Here is a 16,277-nt window from a genome sequence, read left to right as displayed (position 1 = left end):
AGAGGAAAAAAGAGATTTGACGTTAAAACAACAGACTCACTGTAAGGACTGGTGAACAAGGGTGGTTTCTCTTTCTGGCTCCTGCAGCAAAGCCAAGAAGAAGTTTAAAAAAATCTTGAAGAGCACCAGTGTGGACTGAGCTCAGAGAGCGGACATTTTGAATAAGAACTGATGACCAATTAGCATTAAATGAGGAAAGAGTGATACTCATAAGTTAAGAAGTGAAGTAATTGCTTTAAAAATTTTCTAAAATAAAAGGGATAAACTGTAATAGATGTGAAAGCTTAGACCAATAAGAATTAATTGATTATAACCCATTGTATGATTAAATTGGAGGAGGCTAACTAGGAACAAAAGGTTGAATGCCCAAGGAGGGTGAGAAAATTTATTTACTTGTCTTCTTGTTGAATACAATAATATCTATAACTGTCAAGGGACTGATTGTAAAACCTGATCTTTATTGCTAATGAACTGAATACTTGTTACAATATTTAGGTAATTTAATGTTATATTATTGTTACATGCTACTATATAGATAAATTAGGACTGTAATGGAATATAAATACTTGAAACTGATTAATATTGATTATTGTATATTAGAAGTGTCAGTGCAATAGATTTCATATTGTGTTAGCAACAAAATATATCATTATTAAGATATAAGGCACTAGTGACTATAACCTTGGAAGAATAATAAATTCTCCAGGTGTGGTGGAGGGAAAGACAAAGATTGTGTATAAGTGGGAGGACTGGTTGATGTCATTTCGAAAGATAACAAGCATCCCAAATCTAACAAGAGTTGGGAGTGGAAGAAGGCAGATAACCCAAGCCTCATCGGTGGAATTAAGCCCAGCAAGGCAAAGATCCATAGAAGAGATGATGCCACAGGAGAGAGCAGGCTCACTTAAAGACCTACAAGCAATGCTACAATCCATGCAAGAGGTTATGCTGAGAAACCATGAGGATCCGAAAAAAGAAACAGGTGAAATAAAGAATGATACTGGAGAACTTAAAGAGAAGATGGAAGCAATGGACGGAAAATTTGAATGTTTCCAACAACAAATATTGAAAAATGAACAGAAATTATTAGAAATGGAAGACAGAATGAATAAGGAGGAAAGAAGATGAAATGAATAAAAAACTCTCGCAAGCAAACAAAGAACTAGAAAAAACCATCATCCTGCTTGAAACTGAGAAAGCAGACCATTATCTATGATTTTAAAATTTGAAAGAAGAGAAGGGGGAGGACCTCCCAGAAATGATGATGGACTTGTTAGCGAGGGCCCTAGGGACGGGGAAAGAAGTGATGGCAAATGAGATTGATGAAATATACAGAATCCACACAAACTACGCGAGAAGAAATAACCTAGGGATGAGATCTTGCACAGAACGACCTGATAGAATACAGAGGTGAACAACTAACTGTCCTCAAACAAGTTCCCAGGAGGGTAAGAGACCTGAGAAGGCCCTACCAACATATCACATTGAAGTTAATAAGACAAAACATCAATTTTAGGTGGCTGATGCCGGAAGGGATTCTGGTGACCTGGCAAGAAAAAAAGATACAGGCTAGATATGATTGACAAAGCAGAAGAGTTTTTCCAGCAGCACCTAGGCAATGAAGATGAATTAGAAGAAAGAGAGTTAAGAGAAGAGAACAATACAGAGAGATATAATAGAAAGACACGAGAATCACAAGGTGTCAGGCCCCACCTCAATCCACATCTTAGGAAATAAGAACTCTTGTATGCAAGTTTGTCCAAAAGGAAAAGTTTACTAGGATGAGATCCATTGTGGCAATACAAGACGGGATCTAACAGAGTTACATTTCAATCCTATATAAAGCATTCCCATTTCAACCCCCTCCTCTCATCCATTTGGTCAGGCTCCCATCATTTACTTAGGTGTCAGGCCCTTTCGTGGGAAAGGGAACTCTCCTTGTTTTTATTGTTATTGCTTCTTCCTTTTCAGTTGTAAATGGAGATGCGATCCAGATCTCTCTCTCCCACTGTCCCCCCCAGATCAAAAGCTTCCCTGGTGTTTGAAGACAGCCTATTGCAATCTGAGTAACCATCCTCTCCCCTCTCCCCTCGGAGAGATGGCAGAATCCCCAGAATAAGCACAATATTCTACCTATACATTTATGAAATGTGATATAAATGGATTCTGACACAATGGAAAGAATGGGAAATGGAGAGAAGAGAAAAAATGAGAATTAACTATGACAATGATGATGAGAGTAGACACAAAGAACTCAAGGAAGATAGACCAACAAGAGCAACAAGATCAAAACATAGGCAGTAATGTGGAAATATTAACAGTATTATCGTTAAATGTAGATGGACTAAACTCCCCGCTAAGAGAAATATAATTTTGAATAAGCTCAGTAAGAAAAACAAGACATAATAATTTTACAAGAAACACATATAAAGAACCAAGACCAAGGTCTACTAAATCACTCTAAGCTATGAATCAAATTTGTATCGCTTTCACAGCAGAAAAAAGGAGGAATTGTGATATATGTTAAAGAAAGAATCCCAGCAAAACAAATCTATTGAGATGAGGAAGGTAGAATAATGATCATTGAAATTTCTCTAAATTAAAAAAAAGGTCACCCTGGACTTCCGGTGGCGGCGCGGCGCCGGAGACAGCCCTTTCGGGCTGCCCGCGGCTCAGCTGTGTTATTTCCACCCGAAACAGCGCCGATCAGCTGTTCGGGTGGATTTGAAGCCCCCTCCTCGGGAGAAGAGGAGGGGGTGAGCCCCCAGGTAGGGGTTGAGTTCTCCGGGGCCGCCTGAGCTTAAAGCTTGGGCGGCTGAAGGATCGAACTCCCCCGTAGCCTGGGTTGCTCCCAGCTGGTCAGCGTCTCTGCTCCGTGATTTCTGGAGCGGAGCCAGGCGTTTGCGACCACCCCTGCCAGAAGGAAAGACTATGGAATAAAAGGAGCAGGCAGAGCGGTACAGGAGGAAAAGGTGAAGAGGACTTTTATTGCTGCTTTCTAGCTTAATGGATTTTATAAATTTAAAAGTGAAAGTGCGTAGTAAGTGAAAGTAAAGATGGCGGCTAAACCTCCTCTAAAAGCTCTTTGGAGTGCTGGAACTTCTCCGGTGCAACAGTCATCATTGCAAGCGTTGCTTCTTCCTGATGTATTGACACCGAAGGATTTACAAGATGCTCTTGGAAAATATGCCCAGGTAATTCTGGAAGCAATGGGTGATAAATTTGCAAAGATGGAGGAGAAGTTGGAGAAACTGGAGGAGAGAATAGAAGAGAGGATGGAAGAGAAGTTCAGAGTGATGAAGGTAGACATTTTGTCTTCAGTGTATAGAGTGGCTGAATGTGTGGAAGATTTGGATGAAAAAGTGGAAGATTTGACTCAAAAAAATGCCATATTAGAAGTAAAAGTACTGGAAAATGAAGATTTAAGAGACAAAATGGACAAAGAATTGAGTCTTGCTCAATATTACCAGATGCAGTATGCTGTTAGAATCAGAGCTTTAAAAGAGAATATTAAGGAAGATCTAAAGCAGCTGATTTCTGAGGCTCTGGAAGTAGTATTGAGTCAGCCAGCATCTGAAATAAAGGGAGGCATGGATAAAGTGTTTCGTGTGAATTCATGGATTGCCAGACAGAGAAAGCTACCTAGAGATGTGGTGGTTTATTTTGTAAAGAGGGAAATTAGAGATGAAGTTATTCAAGCTGCTTATGGTACTAAAGTCGTGATTGCTGATCAAGAAGTTTTGGTTCTAAAAGAAATTCCTCCAAAGATTTTAAGGAGAAGGAAGGATTTTACATTTTTAGTGCAAGAGCTCAAGCAACGAGATATAAGGTTCAGATGGGAGATTCCAGTTGGGTTGATGGTGATGCATGAAGGTAAAAGGTACCGTTTGACCACTGTGATGCAGGCGCGTGATTTTTACAATAACGTTTTAAAAGCAACCCCACTATCACTTCTGGAAGTTGCAAAGGGATCTGGACAAGGAGAACACCAAGAGGCTGAAGATGGACAGACAGAGGAGAATGGTGCTGGAGGAGATCAAGCTACAACTTCTTTGGATGATTCTAGAGAGCAGAGGGTGACGTGTGCTGCTTTAAAACGATCAAAAAAAAAATAAAAGAACAAGATCAGCAGAAGTCTATGGAATTTCCAAAATGTACTTACAGCCAAGTAGTGGGAGGAGCACGGCCTAAAAAAGATAGTCCTGTTTAAGCAGTGCTCCAAGAGCTTTGGGATGATATGCATGGCAACTAAATTTTTAATTTAGAACGTTAATGGACTAAATTCACCACAGAAGAGGAAGAAAGTTTTTTAATATTTAAAACAATTTAAGATAGATGTTATATGGTTGCAAGAAACGCATATTAGGGTTGTGGACCAAAAGTATTTATCGAACTCAAGGTTGGGCACGCAATTTGTTGTTTCTGCAATGAATAAGAAAAATGGAGTGGTTGTTTATCTTAAAAGTGCTTTAACAGCGGACTTAATTGAAGCAGATAAGCATGGAAGATACGTTATGATAGAGTTGCTGCTAGTAGGTAAAAAGATGCTTTTAGTTGGATTATATGCTCCTAATCAACAACAAGTTGACTTTTTTTAGTTTATTTCATACAAAGCTTATCCAGTTGGATTATAAAATTTTTATTTTTATGGGGGATTGGAATGGTGTTTTGGATGTTCAGATGGACAAGGCTGGAGCTTTAAAGCGCGTCCCAAGTCATGCTCGACTGCCTAAATCCTCTTTTGAAATGAAGGATGACTTGGAACTGCGAGATATTTGGTGTGAAAGACATTCGTATGAAAAGGATTATGACTAATGACTTTTTTTTAAGGATTAAGAAGGTGAAGATATGTGCAAGAACTATTTCTGATCATAGCCCAGTTTGGCTAGAGATTTATAAGGAGAATAAGGAGAATTTTTTTTTGTTTTTTTTTATATATTCTATATTAATAGTGTTTGTAGTTATCCTATGTGAGCTAGAGAGTGATAGATTTTAGAGTCTATGGTTGTTAGCATATGGTTGTTTATGATTCTTTTTTTCTTTTTTATACCTTGTACTCAGCTCTGGGAAGTCGGGGGGTGGGGTGGGGAGGGGGGAGGGGTAAGGAGGGAGGGATAGGGGAGGGGTAGGGGGGACTGTCAAAGATAAAATGTATGATAAAACTTTTCAATTTTTTTTTTAAAAAAAAGGTCACCCTGGTAGAAATTTATGCCCGAATTAAAAACAAAGACAATTTTATAAGAAAGTGCATAAGATTATTGCTGATATTCAATACGAGAACATTTGTTTAATTGACAATTTTAATGCAATTATAGACAGAGAATTAGACTATAAGAGTGAGGAAGTAAGGAAACAAACCAGAAGAATATTACCTGGTACTTTTTTTAAAATGGCAGAAGATTTAAATATTCAAGATAGTTGGAGGAAGAAAAATCTGAATTAAAAACAATTTACATATTATTCAAGGCGGCACCAATTGTGGTCCAGAGTTTATATGGTCTGGACAATGAAAGAATTAAATTCAGATATAGATGATGTAGTAATAGACATTAATACTTGGGCAGACCATAATCCCATTATAATTAAATGGAAAAAACCGAAGACAACAACAAGGAGGTGACTAAAAAAGGCAATCCTAAACCAAATAGAATTTAAGCATAAGATGGAAGAACAAATGCGGATATTCTTCTAGACAAACAAGAAAGAGGAGACTAGCACTCACAATTTATGGGATACAGCCAAGGCCGTTATGAGAGGAACTGCAATTGCGTACATAGAAAAGGGAGAAATAGCACAAAAAATAAAAAGTATTAGACAAATTTTTTTTCAACAGGCAAACAAATCTGGGAGATGGTTGGCCTATAGATTGAAAAAACAAAAAGATAAAAGATGGAGTAATAAACTAAGCAATCAAGCAGGGGAGATGGTACATAAAAATGAAGGGGGGAAAAGGTGACGTATGAATTCTATAAAAATCTTTAAAAGATGATGAAAAGATTACTGAGGAAAGAATATCACAATATCTTATGAAAGCGGACTTACCGAAGGTTCCGGAAGAATTCCAAAATATATTAAATAAGGATATAACAGTCCAGGAAATCATAGAAGCAATTAAAAAGCAAAAAAGTAATAAAACACCTGGCCCCGACAGATTACCGTCTGAAATATATAAGAACCTCCAAGAACTTTTGGCCCCAACTCTATTGGACATATTTAACGATGTACTAAACACAGCAAAAATCCCAAACTCATGGAAAGAAGCAACCATCTCACTAATTCCTAAAGAAAACTCTGATTTGACCTGAATTAAAAACTACAGGCCCATTTCTTTATTGAACACGGATTATAAGATTTTCATGACCATAATGGCAGAAAGATTAAAAAATATTTAGCTGAATTTATCCGTGCCGACCAAAATGGCTTCTTGCCTAAAAGACAAATTAGACATAATGTTTGTTGTTGTTGTTAGTTGCGAAGTCGTGTCCGACCCATCGCGACCCTATGGACAATGTTCCTCCAGGCCTTCCTGTCAGTGACTCCATCCAGCCACCTCATTCTCTGACGTCCCCTTCTTCTATTGCCCTCAATCTTTCCCAGCATTAGGCTCTTCTCCAGTGAGTCCTTCCTTCTCATTAGATGGCCAAAGTATTTGAGTTTTAGCTTCAGGATCTGGCCTTCTAAAGAGCAGTCAGGGTTGATCTCCTCTAGGACTGACCGGTTTGATCGCCTTGCAGTCCAAGGGACTCGCAGGAGTCTTCTCCAGCACCATAGTTCAAAGGCTTCAATTCTTTGGCGCTCAGCCTTTCTTATGGTCCAGCTTTCACTGCCATACATTGCAACTGGGAAGACCATAGCCTTGACTATACGCACTTTTGTTGACAGGGTGATGTCTCTGCCTTTTAGTGTGCTGTCTAGATTTGCCATGGCTTTCCTCCCCAGGAGCAAGCGTCTTTTAATTTCTTGGCTACAGTCCCCATCTGCAGTGATCTTGGAGCCCAGGAAAATAAAATCTGTCACTACCTCCATTTCTTCCCCATCTATTTGCCAGGAATTGAGAAGGCCAGATGCCATGATCTTGGTTTTCTTAATGTTTAGTTTCAACCCAAGTTTTGCACTCTCCTTCTTCACTCGCAACAAGAGGCTCTTTAGTTCCTCTTCACTTTCTGCCATTAGAGTGGTATCATCTGCATATCTTAGGTTGTTGATGTTTCTTCCGGCAATCTTAATTCCAACTTTTGATTCATCTAGCCCTGTCTTTCTCATGATGTGCTCTGCATATATGTTAAATAGGCAAGGCGACAGTATACAGCCTTGCCGGATTCCTTTCCCAATTTTGAACCAATCAGTGGTTACGTGTCCAGTTCTCACTGTTGCTTCTTGGCCTGCATATAGGTTTCTCAAGAGACAAATAAGATGGTCTGGTATGCCCATCTCTTTAAGGACTTGCCACAGTTTGTTATGATCCACACAATCAAAGGCTTTAGCATAGTCAATGAAGCAGAAGTAGATGTTTTTCTGGAACTCTCTAGTTTTCTCCATGATCCAGCGTATGTTAGCAATTTGATCTCTAGTTCCTCTGCCTCTTCGAAATCCTGCCTGTACTTCTGGTAGTTCTTGATCCACATACTGCTGGAGTCTAGCTTGTAGAATTTTAAGCATAACTTTACTAGCATGAGAAATCAATGCAATGGTGCGATAGTTTGAACATTATTTGGCACTGCCTTTCTTTGGAATTGGAATGTAAACTGATCTTTTCCAATCCTGTGGCCACTGTTGAGTTTTCCAAATTTGCTGGCAAATTGAGTGTAGCACTTTTACTGCATCGACTTTTAAGATTTTGAATAGCTCAGCTGGAATACTGTCACCTCCACTAGCTTTGTTGTTGCTCAGCTTTTCTAAGGCCCACTTCACTTCACATTCTAGGATGTCTGGCTCGAGGTCAGTGACCAACTCATTGTGATTATCAGGGACATTAAGCTCATTCTTGTATAGTTCTTCTGTGTACTTTTGCCACCACTTCTTAATCTCTTCTGCCTCTGTTAGGTCCCTGCCATTTTGGTCCTTTATCATGCCCATTTTTGCATTAAACGTTCCCTTCATCTCTCCAATTTTCTTGAAAAGATCTCTGGTCCTCCCTATTCTATTGTTTTCTTCTATTTCTTTGCACTGTTCATTTAAGAAGGCATTCTTATCTCTTCTAGCTATTCTCTGGAATTCTGCATTTAATTGGGCATATCTTTCTTTTTCTCCCTTGCCTTTCGCTTCCCTGCTTTCCTTGGCTATTTGCAAAGCTTCCTCAGACAGCCATTTTGCTTTCTTGCATTTCTTTTTCTTTGGGATGGTTTTGGTTGCTACTGTTGTACAATGTTGCGAACCTCTGTCCATAGTTCTTCAGGCACTCTGTCTATCAGATCTAATTCCTTAAATCTATTTGTCACCTCTACTGTATATTGTACAGGGATATGATTTAATTCATACCTGACTGGCCTAGTGCTTTTCCCTACTTTCTTTAATTTAAGCCTAAATATTGCAACAAGAAGCTCATGGTCTGAGCCACAGTCAGCTCCTGGTCTTGATTTTACTGACTGTATAGAGCTTCTCCATCTTTGGCTGCAGAGCACATAGTCAATCTGATTTCTGTGTTGACCGTCTGGTGATGTCCATGTGTAAAGCCGTCTCTTGGGTTGTTGGAAAAGAGTGTTTGCTATGACCATCATATTCTCTTGACAAAATTCTATCAGCCTGTGCCCTGCTTCATTTTGTACTCCAAGGCCAAACTTGCCTGTTATTCCGGTTATCTTTTGGCTTCCTACTTTAGCATTCCAATCCCCCATGATGATAATAGTTCTATAAGGTGCTGTAGGGCTTCATAGAACCGGTCAATTTCATCCTCTTCAGCACCGGTGGTTGGGGCATAGACTTGGACTACTGTGATATTGAATGGTTTGCCTTGGATTCGAACTGATTTTGAGGATTGTATCCCAGTATTGATTTTCCTACTCTTTCATTGAGTATGAAGGCTACTCCATTTCTTCTGAGGAATTCTTGCCCGCAGTAGTATACCTGATGGTCATCTGAATTAAATTCACCCATTCCTGTCCATTTTAGTTTGCTGATACCTAAGATGTCGATGTTTAGTCTTGTCATCTCTTGTTTGACCACGTCCAGCTTTCCTTGATTCATGGATCTTACATTCCAGGTTCCTATGGAGAAAGAATCTTTACAGCATCGGACTTTCCTTTCACCACCAGACATATCCACAGCTGAGCGTCCTTTCGGCTTTGGCCCAGTCGCTTCATTCTTTCTGGTGCTACTAGTACTAGCCCTCTGCTCTTCCCCAGTAGCATATTGGACGCCTTCCGACCTGAGGGGCTCATCTTTCAGCATATCGTTTTGCCTTTTGGTACTGTCCATAGGGTTTTCATGGCAAAGATACTGGAGTGGGTTGCCATTTCCTTCTCCAGTGGATCACGTTTTGTCAGAACTCTCTGCTATGACCTTTCCGTCTTGGGTGGCCCTGCACAGCATAGCTCATAGCTTCATTGAATTACGCAAGCCCCTTCGCCACGACAAGGCAGTAATCCATGAAGGGGGACATAATGTTAGGATTATACTAGACACCTTAGAATATAATAATAATAATAATAATAGTAATTTTATTTATATACCGCCCTTCTCCCGAAGGACTCAGGGCGGTGAACAGGGCAGATATATAAAAAATACAGAAATACAAAAGTTAAAAGAAAATTAAACATGTGCCCAGCTAAAAACAATAAATACAGATATTAAAAATGACATAAAAACCCAACCCATCCCCCTTCAGGCCAGGCCGGCTTGTTCAAATAAGAATGTCTTCAGATCGTGACGGAAGGAGCGAAGGTCGGGCGCCATCTGGAGCTCAACCGGCAACCGATTCCATAGCTCCGGGGCGCCCACAGAGAATGACCTCCCCCTGGGGGCCACCAATCGACATTCTCTGGTTGGTGGCACCCTGAGGAGGCCCTCTCTGTGGGAACGCACAGGGCGGAGGGAAGTTGATGCCGGCAGCAGGTGCTCCCTAAGGTACTCCGGACCCATGCCATGTAGGGCCTTAAACACCATTACCAGTACCTTGAATCTCACCCGGAAGACAACTGGTAACCAATGCAGCTCACGGAGCAGAGGTGTAACATGGGAGTATCAGGAGACTCCCAACACAACTCTCGCGGCTGCATTCTGTACCAGTTGGAGCCTCCGAGTGGTCCTCAAGGGCAGCCCCATGTAGAGAGCGTTGCAGTAGTCCAGACGAGAGGTCACGAGCGCGTGAGTGACCATACATAAAGCATCCTGGTCTAGATAGGGCCGCAACTGACGCACCAGGCGAACCTGGGTGAAGGCCCCCCTAGTTACAGCTACTACATGGTCTTCCAGAGTGAGCCGTGAATCTAGAAGGACTCCCAAGTTGCGAGCCCTATCTACAGGGGTAATAGTTCACCCCCCATGGAAAGAGATGGGATGTTCTGAATATCCCGGAATGCCGGTATGCACAGCCACTCAGTCTTGTCGGGGTTGAGTTGAAGTCTGTTCCTCCCCATCCAGACCCGAACCGCCTCCAGGCAACGGGACATCACGTCGAAGGCATCACTGGGGTGGTTTGGGGTCGAAATAAAAAGCTGGGTATCATCGGCATACTGATGATACCCAACTCCAAAACCACGAATGATCTCACCCAGCGGTTTCATGTAGATGTTGAACAGGAGAGGCGAGAGGACCGACCCCTGAGGAACTCCACAAACGAGAGACCTTGAGGTCGACCTCTGCCCCCCTGCCAACACCGACTGCGAACATCCCAGGAGATAGGAGGAGAACCACTGCAAAACCGTGCCTCCCACTCCCAATCCGCCGCAGCAGGATACCATGGTCGATGGTATCGAACGCCGCTGAGTGGCGTTATCTGGTATGGGTCCAGATAATCAGTTTCCTCCAGGAACAGAGGAAGCTGATGTGCCACCACGCTCTCGACAACCTTCGACTGGACGATAGTCGGGTCCAGGGCAGGCTTTTTGAGGAGGGGTCTCACCACTGCCTCCTTCAAGGCGGCGGGGAAGATGCCCTCTTTCAAAGAAGCAGTTATTACTGCCTGGAACCAGCCTCGTGTCCCCTCCCGAGCCGAGTTGAGTGCCTCAGTGGCCACCCTTTCCCAGGCGTCCACCAAGACATCAGCTGGGCTGTGAGTGAGGGCGGTAGGTATAGAGCCAAGCGCCATCTGGAACCGTTCAGGGTCCATTAGGCGCCTGGGGCGGAACCATCTGGTTGGTTCCGCCACCCAGCAGCGGGGGGTGGCATAACGGAAGACCAGCCGCAGGAGATGATGGTCGGACCATGACAGGGGAGTAACAACCAGTAAACACCCTCCCAAATCATCCAACCACTGTCCAGACAGGAACACCAGGTCGAGAGTGTGACCCCGCACATGAGTCGGGCCTTGAATTACTTGATTCATGTCCATGGCCATCATGGAGGCAATGAACTCCCGGGCTAGCTCCGATGACCCTCCCAGGGAAGGCAGGTTGAAGTCACCCAGCACTATGAGCCTGGGGAACTCCACCGTCAACCTTGAGAGGGTGTTGAGCAGCTCGGGCAGAGTAGTTGCCACACAGCTGGGCACCAGGTATGTAAGCAACAAGCCCATCCGAACCCGAGAACCACATCTCAGGAGGAGGGACTCACTCCCACCAATCTGGACAATGGTGGTCTCCCGCGGACATAAAGTCTCCCTGATAACCACCGCCACCTCACCGCCCCTGCCCTGAGCCCGTGGCTGAGCCCCCGGCTGCTAAGGAGCGCTTCTTACTAACACCTATATCAGGTCACAATTGAAAGATATTTAAGTACAATGTAGATGACTGAGAGATGGTTTACCAGTAAATTTACAGATGTTATATGTACATTTTGTCATACTCTGTCCCGTCATAGAATTTATTTTAATTTTCTGTTTTTCTTTTTGTTACATAAGGTAATACTAAGAGCAGTGCTGTAGCCAGGGAAGTTGAATCATGTCCACTTTTGTTTTTAAATCTACATTTAATAAAAATGTTCAATAAAAAATAAAATAAAATAAATATGGAAAAGATACCTTATGCGTTAGAACGTCAAAATAAACCTGAGAAGAAAGAAGACTTAACAAAATGGATACTGCCAGGAGAATCATTGTTTGGGAGACAAAAAGCATACATCCTATCTGCTATGTAACTTCTACTCCTAACAATAACTACAAAAATACAAGAACTGGACAAGTTGAAAATATTAGTTTGGAAAATAGTTTGGCGAAGGAAGAAGATTAGAGACTGGCTGAAGAGACGGGATTTTCCCTACTAGATGGAATATTATATGTGTAAACACTTGTTTGAATATGGCTAAATAAACAAATAACTTTGGCCATAAAGGGGCTTTAGAATAAGTGGGATAAGAGATACAAGTAATATAGTATGTTTTGATAAGATACAAAATGTAAAAAATATTAGGATGTTGTAAGGGAAGCAAAAGTTTGAATTTTAAAGAGAAATTAAGTTTGAAAAGATTTAGGATTAAGGAATGATTGAAATATTGAGAGGAAATTAGGCTTAATAAGAACTCTGAAAAAAGGATATATAGTGATTTAACTAATTTTTACAAATAGAAGTGAAATATAAATGCTATGGATAGATGTTATGATAGATAAGTAGTATAGTATCTATAATATATATGAAAATATTAGGATGATATATTTAAATGGAAAATTTGGATATTTAGATGTTAAATACTGGGGAAAATATGATTGACAAGAATTGTTTAAATATTATGGAGAAACTTTGCCTAAAGAGGATTTGTGAAAATAAGATATATGGTGAATCAATAAGATGACTCACATGGAAATAACATAAGCTGATAAGAAAAAAAATGCTATATATGGATGCTACCATTGTTGGCATAAATATAGAAGAAAATGTTTTTATTTAATCATTTAAATATGGAAAATATTAAATATTAGAAATTATATTTGTTTAACGTTGTAGAAGGAGAATACTACTGGGTGAAGAGAAGATCAAGGAAATATATTATTAATTGATATGCTATGGAAATATAAAAATTAATTATTATTGATTATTAACTATTATTAATTGTATATTCTTTTCTAAAAAATTATGAACCAAGACAACACGCTGTACACCAGGCAATAAGTTTATTATTGTAAAAAACCAATAAAACCTTTACAATTTTTTTTTAAAGTTAGTTTAGTTAGCAGTTTTTTCTACTATTCTTGCAATGGTAAGAAGTGAAAAAATAGGATATCCTATGTTGGTCTTCCTGGATATGATAAAAGAAGCATCTTGTTAATATTCAAGTCTATAGCTACTTATTTGGTTGGTTATCTAGATTTATGTCAAGATGACAAATAAATGGTGTTATGTCATGTTGACTTACAACCACAATTGGAAACAGAATTTCTTTTTCTAAGCTGGGCGGCTGTGAAGTGAGTTGCACCTGATTTTATGATTTTTTTCTTTTGCCACAGTTAAGCAAATCACTGCATTTGTTAAGTAAGTCACATGGTTATGAAGGGAATCTGGCTTTCCGCATTGACTTTGCTACTCAGAAGCCAATGGCCAAGTTGCAAATGGCAATCACATGACACTGGAATGCTGCAACTGTCATAAATACATGCTGGTTGACAGGCACTTGAATTTTGATCATGTGATGGTGGGAATACTGTGACAGTCATAAATGTGAGTACTGGCTGCATTTCACTTGAATGTCCAGTGCCTTAGAATTTTGGCCACTAACTGAATGGTTGTAAGTCGAGGAATAGTTGTACTGAATATGTTTTCAGTTGGCGCTGTTCATGGACTTGCCACCTTATTATCAAATTAAGTTTTTTTCTTCTTATTCACTCTAGGTTGAAGAAAGGCCTGCAAAAGACTTTGAGAAGGTAAGAAGTAATCTGTGGTAAGATTGAATATATATTAGCATGTAATATTTTACAAATTCTCAGTATCCTGACAACACAAATTCAACAGAATGATCCCATGTGCTAAAAACCTGTCTTTTATGGTATAAATATAAAGTCTTTTTCTGGCTGATAACTGCCAATGGAAAAGTACAAATAGCAATCAGAATTATTTATTTATTTATTTTATTACATTTATATACCGCCCTTTCCCGAAGGACTCAGGGCGGTTTACCAAGATACAAAAGTTAAAAACAAATTTAAAAAAATTATATTTGTCCCTGCATAAATAAAACCCCAGTTAAAATAAGATTAATCCTCAGCCTGAATCCATATTGATTTGTAATTGTCCTCTATAAGGGAAGAAATAAAGCCTGTGGGAATTTGAACTAAATTGCTTGCTTCATCAAATAATAGGTGTGATAATTCCAAGTTGGCTACGTTGCATGTTGCATTAAAATTCCTTGGCAAGAATTCAGAACATAACCAAATGTGAAATATTTTGAATATTCCAGAAATTTGAAAAAAAGCTTACTGTCTCAGCTTAGAGCCAACAGCAGCTGCCTCTGATATATGCTTAAATGACTTCAGATCCTTCTCTAATCTTACTCTTTTTCCATCTCACCTAGTCCCAGCCAGTAGCATTGGAATGAAACTAGCTGGTGCTATTTGACTCATGTTGGTCAAAAAAAAAAGGCCTAATCATAAAGCAGATTAGTCAAAGGGCTCAAACCTTGCACAATACATGAAGCAACAGACCTCAAAAGAGCACAATTTTAATTTGGATCAAAACAAGGGATTAGAATGAAATACAGTTCTTGGAAAACAGTATTGAATGCTTGGACCAAGCATTTTGGGCTTGAAATATTTCAAGCTGTGAACATTTTGCGCATTCCTACCCTAAATAATTATTGGGTGTTTTGTTTGTTTTGTTTTCTTTGTTTTGCTTTGGCTTGTTCCTGGTAGAGGAAATCATCACCTTGTATAGGAGATGAGACTAAGCAGGTTTACTGAGTAAGGGAGCCAGTGGGTATGAGCCTGGCTTATTATAATGTCTAAACATGCCACCTAAGATTTAGAAATGTGATTTAGTGACTTTGTTAATACTATTGATATTCTGCTGTGATATTTTTATTGGCTTTTTTGTGTTACATTTTATAACAGTCAGTTTTGCTTGATTCAACAATGCCAATGTTTTGAGGCCTTTTGGTTGAAAGAGCCTAACAATACATTTTGGCACACATAATATAAGAGTATTTCATTTGTTTCTGGCTGAAGCATATATACGTTAGTATGCCGTAAGAGTAAAAGAAGTAGTACCTGAATGTACAGAACTGTTAGAAGAACAGAATAGCTTATACATGGAATGGTTTGCAGTGTAATGTTCAACAAAGTGTGTAAACTATAGATTTAACTAATCAAGCACTGTTATCTCATACTAAATGTCTATGAGAAGAAAACAGGAAACAGAAGATTGTTTTTTAAGAAACATATAGAAACATTCCCATCCATATTGTGACTCTAAAGGAATAATACAGGTAGTCGTCAAGAAATGTCAGGCCACTTAATGAATGTTCAAAGTTACAACAGACATCCCCAAAGTACATACAACTGTGTTTCAAAATTATGACAGCTGCAGTGCCTCCACAGTCATTTGCCCTTACAATAGACAATAGGTTTACTACAGCACCTCATCTCTCTTCCCCCTATCCCACCACAGTGGGACTTTGCAACACGTGGGCTCCTGGAAGCAGCCACCATTTTCAGTGCACTGAAAATGTCTTGCAGAAATGGCGAATGGTTTACAAGCTTTCTGCTCCAATCAACTTGCTCTCAGGAGGCTGCAAATTTTTCCTGGTTAGGAAGCCAGCCCCTGCATGCAAAGGCAGCAGCTTCACGATAAATGTCCCCAAACCTTTACCTTGTTTTAACCCCCTTCTTCCCCATTGTTCTTCAATAAAGAACAAAAAAAAGGAGGGACGGACTTCTTGATCTTTCTCCGCAACCCCTTCATCTGTCACAGGCTAAGTGTGCACATACACACACACCCAGGAAGCAATTACAAACTTTTACTTAAAACAAGCAACAAAGGCTTCCAGTTTTGCACAGTAATGCAGCAGCTGAGGGATCATGGGGCTCTGCACCCTATGGCCAATTTCTACCTGCTAGGGGACCGTAAATGGGCCTGAAGTTGCCCCGTAGAGGCAACAAAGAAGGCTGATTGCGGAGAGATGGCGATTGATCCAATCGGTCTGGGAAAAGCTTTCCAGAAACCAGCAGGAGAAAGGCTAGCTTAACTTCAGAGTCTAGC

General features: G+C 40.2%; 1 protein-coding gene across 5 annotated transcripts in view; it reads left to right on the top strand.

Moving 5' to 3' along the window:
• LRRFIP1 (LRR binding FLII interacting protein 1) overlaps positions 1 to 16,277 on the top strand; it is a 156,391-nt gene that overhangs the window by 78,624 nt on the left and 61,490 nt on the right. For all 5 annotated transcript variants that reach the window (XM_081312984.1, XM_081312983.1, XM_081312982.1 and 2 more), the window contains exon 3: positions 13,916 to 13,948. In XM_081312984.1, coding sequence (XP_081169110.1) covers positions 13,916 to 13,948 — 33 coding nt within the window. The remainder of the gene's footprint in view (positions 1 to 13,915; positions 13,949 to 16,277) is intronic.

Source organism: Vipera berus, assembly GCF_964194415.1.
Source record: "Vipera berus genome assembly, chromosome: 1".
NCBI classification, from domain to species: Eukaryota; Metazoa; Chordata; class Lepidosauria; order Squamata; family Viperidae; genus Vipera; species Vipera berus.
The sequence above is the reverse complement of the archived record's forward strand: the minus strand, read 5'-3'. Positions and strand labels throughout refer to the sequence as shown.